The sequence below is a fragment of the Mchenga conophoros genome, linkage group LG13, assembly GCF_057382185.1.
Source record: "Mchenga conophoros isolate Kocher_MC1m ecotype Shallow Benthic linkage group LG13, M_conophoros_male_GT1.1, whole genome shotgun sequence".
NCBI classification, from domain to species: Eukaryota; Metazoa; Chordata; class Actinopteri; order Cichliformes; family Cichlidae; genus Mchenga; species Mchenga conophoros.
Window position 1 is genome coordinate 7,634,585 of NC_140538.1, and position 15,604 is coordinate 7,650,188.

The 15,604-nt window shown below is 39.4% G+C and overlaps 1 protein-coding gene across 1 annotated transcript; it reads right to left on the reverse strand.

Annotated features, from left to right (window-relative positions):
- Positions 1-9,954: 9,954 nt before the first annotated feature.
- Positions 9,955-15,322, reverse strand: LOC146560780 (uncharacterized). Its single transcript, XM_085296223.1, has 6 exons — positions 14,695-15,322; positions 13,864-13,991; positions 13,412-13,534; positions 13,270-13,297; positions 13,147-13,170; positions 9,955-12,163 (listed from the first exon to the last, which is right to left on the reverse strand). The coding sequence occupies exons 1-6, from the start codon at positions 14,720-14,722 to the stop codon at positions 12,015-12,017; spliced, it is 480 nt and encodes a 159-aa protein (XP_085152349.1). The 5' UTR covers positions 14,723-15,322; the 3' UTR covers positions 9,955-12,014.
- Positions 15,323-15,604: the final 282 nt, after the last annotated feature.

A 15,604-nucleotide genomic window follows, 5' to 3' on the forward strand; every position in this document is an offset into this window, starting at 1 on the left:
AAAAAAAAAAAAAAAGAAAAGGTAGGCTAAATGGCCTGTATTTGTATAGCGCTTTACTCGTCCCTAAGGACCCCAAAGCGCTTTACACATCCAGTCATGCATCCATTCACACACTGGTGATGGCAGCTACATTGTAGCCACAGACACCCTGGGGCGCACTGACAGAGACGAGGCAGCCGGACACTGGCGCCACTGGGCCCTCTGACCACCACCAGTAGGCAACAGGTGAAGTGTCTTGCCCAAGGACACAACGACCGAGACTGTCCGAGCCGGGGCTACCACGATCGCCCCTTGCAGAAAGAAAAAAGAACAAGAAGAAAATTAGGTTTTATCCTATAAACTACACGTGGCTTAAAGTAGGCTAACTACAACACAATCAAAGCAAATGAAAACAGCAGCAGACTGCTTTCAGGGAGAGAGAGAGAGAGCCATATTTGAAGGAAATTGTAGCTTACTGAGGCTCCCAAGCAGGAGATTTCCTTTACTGGAGAGGAGGAGCTATTAATTAGGACCTGAAAATGAGATCACAAAAAGCAGGCCAAGCCACTAGGAAATATTCCTAGAGCCATCACATGGGGGATACCCAGGAAATCCCAAGCTCAGTGACATCACTGTCTGCTCTAGGATCTCCTCTTTATTGGGCATACCTAAGATACCTCACCTGCTAGGTGCAGGAAGCATCTGTCCAGGACTTGTCAACATGGCATTTCTGATGAATCTTCTGACAGTGGATTATTAGGACCTAGACCACCTGTAAAACGGTGACTGCTAGAATGGAATCCAGGAAGTCTGGAGGCTAATCAACAAGTTTTGCTGATTCATGTTACATTAGAGATTCCTGAGCAGCTTTTTGCAGTTTGCACTGCCCTGCTCAGTAATGCCACTGCCATCAGCCAGTGCTGTTGCTAGGGAGACAAAAATGTGCATTCCTCGATTGGTTGGTAAATGGTTGCTGGCTGTGACGAGGGGAAATCCTTCAGAAAGAATGTGCCTTACCAGAAACCTCCTTGTGGTTTGTTAGCTTTGGCTGCTGTAAATTAGCTTTAAAACTGCGATAAAAACAGAGAATCTTCACCTTTTCGACTCCGAAAGAGGTGCCTTAGAGCTGTGACCGAAACATTTCCAAAAGCCCGCACTTTTCACAGTTTTGCTGCCACTTGGCAAGTAGTTTGCAAGTTTTTGCAGACAAGTCAGCATTTACCATGCAACTATGGTTTTACCATGGTGGAAAAATTGGCCTCTCGGCGAACAGTTTTGCCCAGAATTTTCCACATTGACGGGCAGGAATAAACAGCATCCAGTCACCAGCCACTCACTAAGCTTGTGTGACTGGGGCCTGACTCCTCCTTGAAGGACACTAAATATTCTACAAGTTGGTGAAATCTTTCGTCCAGCTATTGACAATGAGTCTGAATTTAACTGTGCACTTCATAATAATAAAATACATGCTTTCACAAATCAGGTTAATACACAATTTTCCTGAAGTGATTAAAATCAGAAAGAACATCTGGAAAAACAGCCAATGCATTAACCCTCTCAGGCTCAAATTAAGTTTTAGTTGCTAATGCACAACCAAGTCCTGCAGTGGTACTTCTGAGTAAAAAAAACTCATAAAATATGTATGTGGGGTAATCAGGTTGTTAGTGTTTAACTGTTGCAAATCTGCAACGCCTGCCTTGAGAGGGTTAAATGAAATATGAGAATGTAAGTATCAAATAGGGGAAACCCAGAATCTTTCTCTGCAGCAGTTTACAGGAGTCAATACTGGAGAGCAGTATGAGATGATAAAACCAAAAAGTAATTAGCTGTGTTAAAAACATGTTGTAACCTCAATGAAACAAAGTAAGGAGGTTAGAAATGGTTATTCAATAAAAAGCAGCATATAATTATTTTATGACTAAAACTGTGGCACCTTTTATGAACATGTCTTTTTTCTAGTCACCCTTTGACTCCATGATCCTTGTTAGCACTGTAACAGAATTATAATCTAAAATGTCCCTGATGAGGCTGGAGATGTAAAATTTCAGCAACTGACAAAATGTCTTTAGTTTTATAGTTTTCTGATTTCCAAAGTCTCACTTAAAGGTCAGTCTATACAATAAACACTACTCCAAGTACTGACTGAAGCTGAAAAAAATCAACTTGATTAAAAAAAAAAGAATTTTTAAATATTGTTTTTATTCTTAGAATCAGGAAAACGCATCTTCATTTTTCAAATACCAGACAACTGTGATTGAAAAGACTGAAGTTAAATAAAAACAAATAAAAACAAAAACTTCCATGAAGCAGGTCAAACAGATCTGATGAGCTTCCTCAAATCACACCAATACACATGATTCTCCTCAAATAATTGCACTCAGAGAACATCTGAAAAATGAGTAAAGCAATAAATAACATATGAGAGTAAACATAAAAAGGTGTTTTCACTGAACCTTTTCCTGCAACAGTGGCATGTTTACAGGACTTGATAGAGGAGAATGTTTGATGAAATGTAACTTCGCTGTATCTAACTCCACATTATCTGTGCTGATTCTTCACACTGTTATCAGCACTGTAAAAGATCAATAACAGATCAGATGCCAGATGAGTTGGAGACTGTTGCTGACATCATTGTAATGATAACTTATGGTACGATCAGATATGTTTTCATTGTTAGACCACCTGTACCTCTGTCTGTGCTTGCTATTTATTATTAGAGAGCTCATAATCTTTATGGTAATCAGCTGTGTTAAGAAGTATGTGAGGTGACTGATGCCAGTTTTGAGAAATAAATAATGATTTCTGAAAATACTTCAGTCTACCTTCCTTATTACTAACATTTACCTATTTATAGGCTTATCAACCTATAAAAGAAGGGCCTTCACTTCAAACATTGTTCTTTTTTAGTGGTTATAAAGTACATAAAATGTAAAAACTAAAGTTAAACACAACAAACACATAATAGCAAATGTGGTTAAGGTGTGGGCAGATTGTCATTTCCTTTTTGGTTCAGAATAATCCTGACTGTGTCAGGAATAATTGATTGTTTTGAGTAAGTGCTGTCGCTGCTGTTATGCCACACTTGTAAATCTCTACTGCAGGCACTCACTAAAAAGTGACAGTGTAAAGATGAACGTAGCTAGCGTGTCGTAAACTCCCATTCTGAAACTTTAAGATGTCGCCATCTGGGTTGCAAGAGACTGATTGTGACAAGTGGTGGGTCTGATTGTCAAACAACTTGCTCAGTGGCAGATGATTTGTAATTGACAGTCATTAGCCAATGAACAAGTAAAGAATGCTATGACTTGTCCTCCTTTTTGAAACGTGGTATGACTGAGAATTACAGAATAGATTTATGTTTTTATTTAGACCATGAACTCATGTGCAAAGTGTTTAGAGAGGTGAAGAAAGAAAGCCCTTTTTCCCCAAGACTTCAATCTCATTGACGTCTTGCTGCAGGTTTAAGGCACTTACAAAGTGCACTAATTTTTATAACCCAGAAGTCATTCTGTTTCCCATCTTTGGCTCGACGCTACAATTACTCTCAGTGGTGATCTGAGACTCCCTTGTTGAGATTTATTAGTGCAGTGAGGGAAGTGAAATGAATTTTAAAATACATGTCAAATGCCAGAAGCTTAGGAGTTGATAACCCTGACATGAACAAAGTGTTGTTAATAATAAACATCAATGAAACACCTGCAAATGCAGCACAGAAGTACCACCATTACCAGCAATGCTGTGAAAGAGAAACTGATAATGTTACTCCAGTAGTTTTGGGGAGTCCGGCAGTCAGCTGTAAAAAGAAGACATCACAAACATTATGCAAACTCCTCTAAATGGAAATAAACATATCATCAAACATCCCTATAAAATAAAGCAGAAGGATACTCACTGACACAATATGCTGTGCGCTGTATCCCCAAGTTCAGAATAAAGACATTTTCAATTTAATGTCATAGTTATAAAAGTGCGGCTGAAATGTCAGGTGTAAAGTGGTTACAGTTTATATTATTCCAGTTACATGTATCTAATCTGGCTTTTAAAGTGTCTTTCCATTAAACTATTCATGTGTTAGTCAGTATGCAGTTAAAAAGTGAGCAGTGTAACACCTCAGAGATGCAGTCTCGAGTATAGTTGAGCTGGCTCAAACATCTGCTGTTTGTAACACTCCTGTCACTGCTTTTCAATATCAGGTCATTTATTTGTTCCTTCTGGTTTGCCATCACGTGACCCTGACGGTAACATATGGCATAATCCCAATAGTTTTACACATTCATTCAGTCAGAGGATTAAAATAGTGACAATGGAGACATCAAAACAATATGTGTGAGAAACATCTGTATGTCATAGTGCTGTGCTTTTTTAACACAGAGGCACAGGTTATTTCAGGACATAAACATGCTGAACTTACGCTTGCATTATCCCAACGGTAGTTACAGTCCACTGCTGGGAACTCTATGACATATATTCCTGACAGAGTGTGTGGTAGGTCTCTGGCAGCTCTTCTTCCCGACTTCCCCTCTGTTTGATATGAGTTATTAAAAGGAACCTCCTGATTCTGTTTGTGACCTTTAGAGAACTTTTTACACAATTATCTGACGCATTATGATTCACTGTGCTGTTCAAAGGGCCAACAAGCTCTACATAAAGTCAGTGCTCAAGTTTTGCTGTTGGCCTTGTGGTATTTTTTAAATAGCTAGTATATGTGCCAAGATGTTATCTGATAATATAGTACTCCACGCCCTCATCCATGTATGTTCATTTCCCAAAAGGAAAAGCCCCAAAACTAGCAGGTGAGATCACAGACGGTAACAATAAATCTGTTATTTGTATTCCATATAGAAGCCCCATCCATGTCTGGGTTATCTCTCTCTTGGCCTCAGCTTCTCCATACCAGAGAGACTTTATTAATGCCAGGGGGAAATTGAGTTGTCATAGGAGCAAATGTAAAACAAACATAAAACACTCCTATAAAGTGTAGAAACGGAGATATTGATAGATAAATATTAAAATAAAGGACAAGTATATGTGCAAATATATATTATGGTGTACAAAAGTGATAGGATGCACTGAGGTTTGATTAATTTTGACCCAACCAGATGAATTAAAGCATCTCATAGCAGCAGGAAGGAACGACTTCCTGTAATGTTCCCTCAGACAGCGAGTTTGAAGGAACATGTTCCTAAAACTGCTCTTCAGATTGTCCTGTGTGTTATGGAGGGGGTGGGAGTCATTGTCCATGATTTCTCGCAGTCTTGCCAGCATTCTGTCTGATCCCCATCTCCAGGGTGGCGAGCTTAATGCCAACAACAGACTTTGTTCAGTCTGCTTTGATGCCTGCACCCCAGCATGCCACAGCAAAGAAAATGGTGCTCACAACAACAGACTGATAAAACATATAAAGCAGCCCGCTGCATACATTGGAGAATCTGAGCCTTCGTAGAAAGTCAAACCCTTTTTGTAGACAGCATCCATGTTGCCAGACCACTCCAGCTTGCGATCCAGTTGGACTCCCAAATACTTATAGGATGTGAATATTTCGACATCAGTCCCACCATTGCAGACAGGGAAGGGTTGGGATCTGCTTCTACTGAAGTCCACCACCAGCTCCTTTGTTCTGGCCACATTCAGCAGCAGACAATTTACATCACAACACCTCACAAAGCGATGAATCAGTCTTCTTTACTCCTCTTCCCATTCCATCTCCACACTTCCAGTAATGGCCATGTCATCAGAGTATTTCTGAAGGAGATACGTTTATATGATGTATGTGAAGTCAGTCGTATAGCTGGTGAAGAGGAAAGGGGACAGCACAATTCCCTGGGTGAACTGTGTTGCTGTTCAGTCTCTCTGACACAAAGCACTGCAGTCTCAGTTCATTGAGTATGCCCTTCAAGTTGTTTGTAACCCAAGGTTTGTTATTTGGGTAGCAGTCATTTGTATGCTGGTGTGAACAGGACAGCAGGTTGTGATCTGACCTGCCCAGTGGAGAGAGGGTAGTGAAGGTGTAGGTGTCTCTGACATTAGTATAAAATAGGTCCAGTTTTCTATTGTCTCTTGTGATGAGGATGAAGGCACCCAAATGTTTTGTTTGGAGAGGCGCAGTCACAGAGCTGATGACTACATCAGCCTTGCCAGATGGAGGGATGTAGACAGTAATAGCGATCACGCTTGTAAACTCCCTCAGCAGATAATACAGGCGAATTCTGATGACAAGTAGCTTGACGTCGCGGTTGCAAAATCTCCTTAACAGATACATGTAGCAGGTTACACCACTTGCAGTTCACAAACACACCCACCCCACCTCCTTTCTTCTTGCAGTCATTCCACAGATCAAGTGTGGAAAGAGTGTCAACAACAAAGGCAAGGCAAGGCAAGGCAAGTTTATTTGTATAGCACAATTCAACAACAAGGTGATTCAAAGTGCTTTACAGAGACATTAGAAACAAGAACAAATAAAAAGCATGATTTAAAATTGAATAAAACAAGCAAATAAACTAACTAACTAATTAACAAACAAACAAACAAACAAACAACAGTATATAAAATCAAAACAGATAAAATCAGAACAGTAGATAAAATCAGTAGTAACTGAAAACAAAATAATTAAAATGGTATGATTAAAATGATCTGATCATGCTGGGAGAAGAGCACCTAAGAGCGAGAGACGGAGCGCCACAAGTGTCTGACACAGCGTCTGAGGAGGTGTGAAATCCTGCCCTGTATACGTCACGTGCATGTACTGTTATCCTTCTCTTCCCACATGATTAAACATGATTAAAGGTTTCATAAAGGTGCACGCTAAAGTGTCTCGCACAGCAGAGGATATTTTTTAATAAGGCTTCTTTCTAAACGCATGATCAAGAACGTCCTGTTAGAGAACACATGATTTGCGGCACATCGCAGTTTGTATTGTATTGTCACGATTCCACTCAGATGAAAGTTTAAAAGGGAAAGATGTGCGGTCTTTTCCTCTTGACTGTAATCTCTTCTTTATTGTTGAAATGCGTCTTGCACCAATCCCGCTTAACGCAGCAGGTAAACCGCCGGAAGTCTCAGCACTGCGAGACACATGCCATATGATCGTATGTCATACCTCTCCCCAGGGGAGGGTAAGGCAGGTCAAGCCTCCTTTATTTACACGTTTCTTTTGATTGTATTTATTAAAAGCAACATAGTGACAAGTATAGATTGTGACGTAAAAGACCACGCAAACCATTAACTTTATCCGTGTAGTGTTTTTTGCAATTTACTTATAAGGGAATCTTCTATGCCAGATCAAAGCCTTTTGTTCTTTTTCATTTCCCTAAAATTTTTAGTCCGGAATTTTTGTGGTTTAGCAGAGTGCACTGCTAAAAGTGAGGCTGCTGCTGTCACACAGTACTGTGACACAGTACAGCCCAGCCTCACAATTAGTTAATTTTAGACTGAAATCCTGGAACATAAAATGCATTGTTACTAGTTGAATTGTTACCAAATTTAAAATCCATTTGTGGCAGTGGAGTGTGATTCGTGACTCATCTGCAGGGGAAGAGATAGGCCAGTGGATGTCAGTGAGCTGTCATGAATCTGAGGGTGTCTACTTCTTGTGCAATAGTCCAAGACATGGAAGTCAAGACTGAAAACCTCTGAGAAAAGTCTGCAAGAGTGATTAGTGGGTAGTGTTTAGTGAGTTTAGTGGGTGCATAGTCTCTACTTGCCTAGATGTTACATGGTGGAGCTATAAGTGTAACACAAATGTCCAAAGTCACTCAGATCAGATGTGTGATGTCCGATGGTGTGCCAGCTCCTGCAAGCTGCCTAGCATTTCCATTAGTAAGATAAATCTGACAGACATTTCCTGTTGTGTGCTGAATGAGGAAAAGAGCTTGCATGAGTTACTTCTTGGACACTGATAAACAGGTACCTGCATGTAGTTTTATCTTGATAATTCAGAGGTGGTTTAGTTCCCATGCTCAGAACTCCTACCCTTAGATTCAGTATTCAAGATTTCTGAAAGTCTGTTCAATTAGTGAAATGGGGGGAATTGTAAGAGGATTCAGTGTGCGTTAATATATTTGATTAAATTTACAGTCAATCTGAGAATTGCACAGGATGCTGTGTAGAGTTTTGTTTTGGTCAAACTGGTTTCCCTGTGTCTTTTTTACCGTTTCGAGCAAAGCCACTGTAGTGCTGTGTGCTCCAGTTCCTTCTGTCCTTTCAAAGTTTGCTAACCTTGAGCTGAGAATCACCTAATACAGAAGCATTTTGTTAGAAGATCCACAGAAAAACCTGGGCATGACTTATGACATAATCAACAAGGCCAGCTCCTGGTCAGAGCCACATCATGACTCTGCAAGTCCAGCTTTTCCTGTGAATTGATCCTCTGGAATCTCCTAGCAGGACTGATATGTCTGATCAGACAGAGTGAGTCAAATTACAATGACTTTTGACATTTAAATTTCGGAAGTTTGGAAACACAGTTACTGACAGTATGTCAAAAATGCTTTTTGAAAGCACTTTACTTGAAAATCCCCAGCCTCGATAGAAAAACTAACAAATGAATTAAGTTTGTGAGTTTCTAATTTAGTGCAAAGATATATTCCTTGTGATTTGGATAAAACTGCCATGTGGGAAATATTGTAACCTCAGTTTTTTGGTTTCTTTTTTTTACATAGATTGCAACACGCTGATGCCTTTTGAAACATTTTTAATGATTTGGCCATATCAGACAAATAATGAGATCTGCTGTGTGATACAGAGGGTATACATATTTTCACTTTAGTTTTGGTGAGGGGAAACTATATTACTTGTTCAGCATGTCCTAATTAGCAGTGGTGCATGGAAGGGGTGGCACAAATGCTCAGTGGGAATGTCTCGTGGTATGTTTGTGGAGCAGCCAGTAAGATTAAGAGTTTAAGAAATCTTCATGTTTGCTGAAAATGTCTTAATCCCAGAACTGCAAGGACCTGACTATCAATCCTTGATCATCAAACACACAAGCTGTTTCTGTGCAATCTGGCACCCAACTGGTCCGCTAGCGAAAGCTACAGTTGATGTGCGATAACTTTCCTCTGAGTAATAATAATGACTTTATTTGTGCCTTTTCAAACACATATCATTTTATATTGTTGCAGAAAGAATCAAAGCAATGATTGACTTCCTCAGCAAACACAAGAACCTCAGTTTGGCCAGGGTTAAGAGGGAGGAAATTTGAAGACATCCACTTACTGTATTTATGGGAGTTATACACTCATCAAGGGTGGAGAGCTTGCCAATGTAGTTTGGCAATGGAGATGGGAAAGTTGTAAGAAAGAGAGGATAGGAGAGGAAACCCTATGCAACATTTGTTTATGTATTGCACAATAAGCAGTAAATCTCGGCTGCAGCAGCTGCCCAGGTCTGTTGGTCATTTCCTGTCCTCAAAAAACATTAAAAAAAACCCAAATCTACAGCAGAAATTAGAACAACTTCTTTCTAATCTTTTTTTTTTAAATAAGTGGTTTCCGTACACCAGAACTTGTGATTCCACCAACTGCCAACCACTCGATATTTATATTTTCCAGCTTCCTCTTCTCCCAGTAAATCCCATCAGTTTATTTACTAAAAAAAAAAATAACATAACTTTTAAGTTTAAACTTAAGTGAGCAACACTGTATAAAATAGGTGCAATTTTCATTTAAGGTTGTGGGGGTTTTTTTGTAAAACAGCTCCCAGCATGTCCAGTAACGGTGTGTGTAGAAAGATATGAAAGCAGTGAAACCTTTGTGCTACAGCTGGTGGTAATTTTTGAAGAGTGAGAAAAAAAATCCCTGCCCTCAAAGCAGTACAGCGATTCTTCCCATCATAGACACAAAGATCTCTATGACTCACTTCCTATCACAAGATTCTTCACCTTACAAAATACCCTATCTCATTTTTTTCTCTCCATTTGTTAAAATCATGAGATAACAGAGCACACATAGGTTTTGCTGTAAAAAAGAAAACAGAAGTCTCTTTAGATATAAATGTTACTGTTTTAATAAGAAAATACATTGAAAAGGCAAAATTAAGATACAGTGACGTTAAACATACAACTGTAATGAAGCAGGCAGGATTAACAGATTCAGTCATAGTTTGTATAAAACATGTTTATATAGCTTATCTTTAATAAAACAGAAGTACTAGTACTGTACACCAGGTACGGTATGATTTACATTTAAACAAAGGTTTCTCCAGAAACAAGTGCCAACACTAGAGTGGTATTAATGTTTTATAGTTTCATTTCACTGCAATTTTACTGTGATGTTAACATATCTTTAGAAATATATATAAACATATATATATATATGTACACACACACACACACACACACACACACACACACACACATATATATAAATGCACTTTGTTTATAAATAGCATCAAGTCACTCTGCTGTGTGTGTTGATCTCAGACTTAAATGCAAAAAGATCAGTTTCACTCTACTGTTGGAAAGCTACTGGAGAGAACTTTGTATGTATTAAAAAAGTATATAAATTATTTTAATTCATATTTGTAGATAGAAATATTTTTCTTAATGCTATGCATGTTTAACAAAGACATGGTTCAACACAGGGTTAACAAAAAGATTAAAGTTTAAAATCTACACAAAAGGGGTTTTTGTAATGCTATAGGCAGTAGGAAGTGAAAGTTCTCGTGCTTCATTATGGCACAAACATTTCTGACAGCTTCAACTTTGAAAAGAGACGCTGGTTTTTTGACCGGACCAGGTTAAGCTGCTATGTTGCTGCTGGCTTTTGGTTTGAGGTTTCCACAACCTCAGGACTCCACTCTGAACCAAATAATTACATGACACTGGTGACTGTGAATGTGAATGCAAAGACTGAAACTAATTAAACACTGACTGTGCTTGGTTGGAAGAACAAATTGCTATTGATATATAAGGGAAATCAGACACATGCCTCAGTGTCTGAAAGGACCAAATGCCTGTCACAGGGAGGGATGGATATTGTTCTGATCTTATGAATATCAGAACATACTAAATCCTACAAATACTGTATTTAACCAGATGCTTCATTCTGGATGGCATTAACTTGGCCTCCAGTAACACTGTGAGGAATCTTTTTGACCAAGATGTGTCCTACGGAGCACAAATTAAACATATGAACAGTAGAACTGTTTTCTACCATTTGCATAATATCTCCAAAATTAGAAACAACCTGTGTCAGAGTGATACTGAAAAACCTGTCCATGCATGTACTATTTCCAGGCTGGACTGCTGTAATTCATTATTATCAGGATGTTCTTAAAACTCCCTGAAAAGCCTTCAGTTGATACAAAACTCTGCGAGTACTGACAGGGATTAGGAGAGAGCAGATTTCTTATATGTTGGCTTCTCTTCAATCCAGAATCTAATTTTAAAATCCTGCTCCTCACATGCAAAAGCTTCAATAATCAGGCCCAATCTTATCTTAATGACCTCATAGTACCGTATCACCCCATTAGAGCACTTCGCTCTCAGACTGCAGGCTTGCTTGTTGTTACTAGAGTATTTAAAAGTAGAATGGGAGGGAGAGCCTTCAGTTTTCCTCTTCTGTGGAACCAGCTCCCAGTTTGGATTTGGGAGACAGAGACGCTCGCTCTACTTTTAGGAGTAGGCAAAAAAAAACTTTCCATTTTGATAAAGCTTATAGTTAGGGCTGGATAAGGTGAGCCTGAATCTTCCCAGTAGTGTCACTGCAATAGGTCTAAGCTGCTGGGGGATTCCCAAGATGCACAGGTGTTTCTTCTTTGGTAACCTTTTTTTACTCACTATGTGTTAATACACCTCTCTGCAATTATTAACTATTAATAATCTCGGGCTCCCCTCCACAGCATCTCTTTTGTTCTCTCTTCCTCCCTTCACACCCAACCAGTGACTGGTTGGGTGTTTCCCATTCCCTGATGGCCCCCTCTGTGTATTTAAGCCCTGTGTTTTCCTTTGTCTGTGTCACGATCGACCCTCATTCATGCTGTGTGTTCTGTCTGCCTGCCTGAGTTTATTCTTTGTATTTTGAAGTTTGTTACTTTTGAGTTCAGCATTGAAGCTGATGGTTGAAGTGACAATAAAGCCGACTTGACTTGACTTGACTTGACTTGAAATACCTGCAAATGCAGACCAGTAGAACCAGCAGTGCCGTGATGGAGAAACTGGTAATCATATACCAGTAATGTTGAGGTATCCCTACAAGAGCAAAGAGAGTTTGACAATTAGTCTGCTGAACATTTTACTTTGCCTGAGATCTCCAAAGTACAATTTTTGCATTATTTAAACTGACAGGCAGCTGCGTATCCCTCATGAATTAGACTTCCAGTCATTTAGAAAATATTCTTGTTGGGTTGTCTGTGACATGACTGATGCCACTTTTGAGCTATAAGTGATTTTTCATCCATCCAGGCATTCATCTATTGGATGACAACAGTCTATCAAGCTGCTGCATGTTAGTAACTGACACAGTTTTGTACAGTTCCCTTTTAGCATCATTATATGTTCATGAACTAGTTCTGGACTAGCTGTGATATGTACTACAAAACTATAATATTTTGGCAACATCAAAACTTCTATTTTCAGACGTCTCAGAAGCAAATCAGTTTTTTTCTTTACACTAACTCACATTTCAACAATGATTAGCCATAAGGTTCCAAACTTCCTCTCTGTATGAACACCCGACAACACTGCGTGACAATATCAACAATAATTGACTCACTGTGAAATTATATATTATCAATCCACAGATTGATATTGCAGTTTATTTACATAACTGAGCTGATGAGTGACTTGACGTCCCAGATACTAATTTGCACTGAGTGCAGCAGAATTCTATTTAAATTCTTGCACTGGGTCAAGTGTGATTTAACATTTTTAAATATCACACAGTGATTACTTGTTTATGAATGAAAACTGAAAAACCTACTTCCTCAGCAGCTCATTCATCAACAGGAAGTGGAGGCGTGTGACAACAACCCTTTTAGACTTCCTTTACTGCCATTCAGTTTTTATGACTCAGATGCTCATCTCTTTTTTGAGATGAGAATCTCAACTTTCCATACCTGTTTGAAGAGGTCATTCATTTCTAATTTTACATAGAAAATTTATTATTAAGATTTAATTGTCTAATATAATAAAAACTTAACATCAGTATAATTTCCTGCTTTGCTGTTTCCTACCTCCTCCAGGAGTACTGCAGTCAGCTGTAAAAAGAAGAAATCAAAAACATTATCTATAATTACCTCAGTGGAAAAAAACGTATCATCAAATATCCTTTAAAAATAAAGCAAGCAGATACTCACTGTCACAACTTGCTCTGCGCTGTATTCCCTAAGATAGGCAGATGAAATTACATTAATTAAATTAATGTCATTAATTATGTCTCTCTGCTTTAAATTATCATGTGTTACTCGGTGTGCAGTTAAAAGGTGAGGAGTGTAACACCTCAGAGATGCAGTCCCGAGTATAGTTGAGGTGGCTCAAACAGCTGGTAATCATAATACTCCTGTTACTGCTTTTCAGTACCAGTTTATCCATTTTACCCTTCTGGTTTGCGAGGACATGACCCTGAAGGCAACAGATGAGAAAATCAGAGCAGTTTTACAAATTCATTCAGTAAGAGGGTTTGTCACAGTCGTAACAGGGTTAAAATAGTGGCTCTGGAGCTATCATAACAATCTCATTAATCATATAAAGCCACATGGCCATGTGCCGATCAGACAATCAAACATTAAATTCATTCTTTTTAGCACTTTTTTCTGCTTTATCTGTCATGAGAAACACCTGTATATAATAGATTTATGCTTAAAAAAAAAACCAACAAAAAAAAACACAGAGGCACAGGATACATCAGGAAATAAAATTTCCTTCCCAAACTAAGCAGGTGTTGAACTTACGCTTGCATTATCCCAGTGATAGTCACACGCCTGTGCCTGGAACTCTGGGACTCTATAAATGATCCCTTGAGGGCTATGACTGACATTACATGGGACCTCCTGTGGATAGCAAAGATTCACGAACACAGCTGGGGGGAAAGAGACCAGAAACATGATTTGACATTGGGTGCCAAAATGCAAAGTCGTGTATTGTGTTTAAAAGCAATGTAGCCAGTATTTGTTTAAACATTGATGGGGCAGATAACTTGGAAAAAAATGTAATGGGATAGTTTGTCAAAAATAACATATTTATAACTTATAACTTTGTTTCTCTTTAATGTCAGCAGTGGTCGGATCTGTTATGCTACTGCAAGGTCAAGTTTAATATCTGTCCAGAAAAAGAAGGGAGTGGCACAAACACACTGTACAATGAAGAAGCAAGGAGGAAAGACAACACACTCTGCTCCAGCAGTGGAGTGGGCGGAGGATGGAGATCGACTGCGCTGAGTGAGAGACTGAGTTTGACAAACTCAGATAGCCAGCAAAGTGCGTGGGAAGGCGGGGGGGGCGCGCCATGTGCATTTACTGACTTCAAGTCTAACTTGGTGACTGGACAAACCTCCTCTCCCCCTCAAATAAACACGAGCTTAAATGTCTTAAGAAATCACCACTCTCCAAACAGAAGCGCAAACCGCGCTTTATTGATAACACCTGCTTTGTGGCGAACAACTAAGACTACAGGAGGCTAAAGTTAGATCATATTGATGCAAATCACCCCTGCAAGCGAATGCAAAAACACTTTAGCTATTTGACTTCAGTTATTCAGTAAAGGCTTAAATAAAGTGCACTTACCCAGACTCAGAATGCGCAGAGTTTCCATAATCCTGAGAATTCCGATGAACTCCAGCGTTGGTTATTTTCAGGATTCCGCTTAAAAGGCTTAACGTTTCACAGGCGTCCAGCCCTTTCGTCTCCTGTGCTGTGACTGACACCTAAGCTTTTATCTCTAAAGACGTCTTGCAGCACTGTAATGGGCTACACGCCCTCTTCTCAGCTGCAGCTGGCTACGCGCGTGGAGGAGTGACTTCCGTGAGCGGTGTGATCATCTGGCACCAACGCGATTTTGGTACACATACCAACACCCCGCTATTTACGGCATTTCACTGAGAATGGTCAGTCATTGGTTGAATATGTGCCCAGACCGGTATTTTGTTCCCTGAACTTGCAGAAACGGGTACATGATTAGTTTTAACCTGTTTGAGCAACATTTTACCGAACAGTTCATAAACACAGAGATGGGAAAAATAGCCGAAGTTAGTGAGTGGCGAAAATTGATCCTGAATCAAAAGCTCCCAGTTTTGATTCAGGATCAGGAGGCAGCGTGCTATTAGACCAGGTTCAAAGCTTTCCTTGTTGAGAAAGCTTATAGTTGTGGCTGGATCAGGGGATTTTTGACTCCTGCCTAGATATACTGCGATAGTCCTAGGCTACTAGAGCTTTCCCATGATGTGCTGCATGTTTCTTCTTCACTTACCTTTTTCACTGACTGTGTATTAATACACTTTTCATTGAATAATTAGTCATTATTAATCTCTGGCTCTTTTTCACACTGTGTCTTTTGTCCTGTCTCCATCACACCTAACTGGTTACAGCAAATGCAAAAGTTAAGTGGGAGTTTTTCCTTCCCATTGTCACCAGTGTTTGCTTAAAGGAGGACTCAGAGGGGGAATTTGATTGTGGGGTTTTCTCTGTATTACTGTTA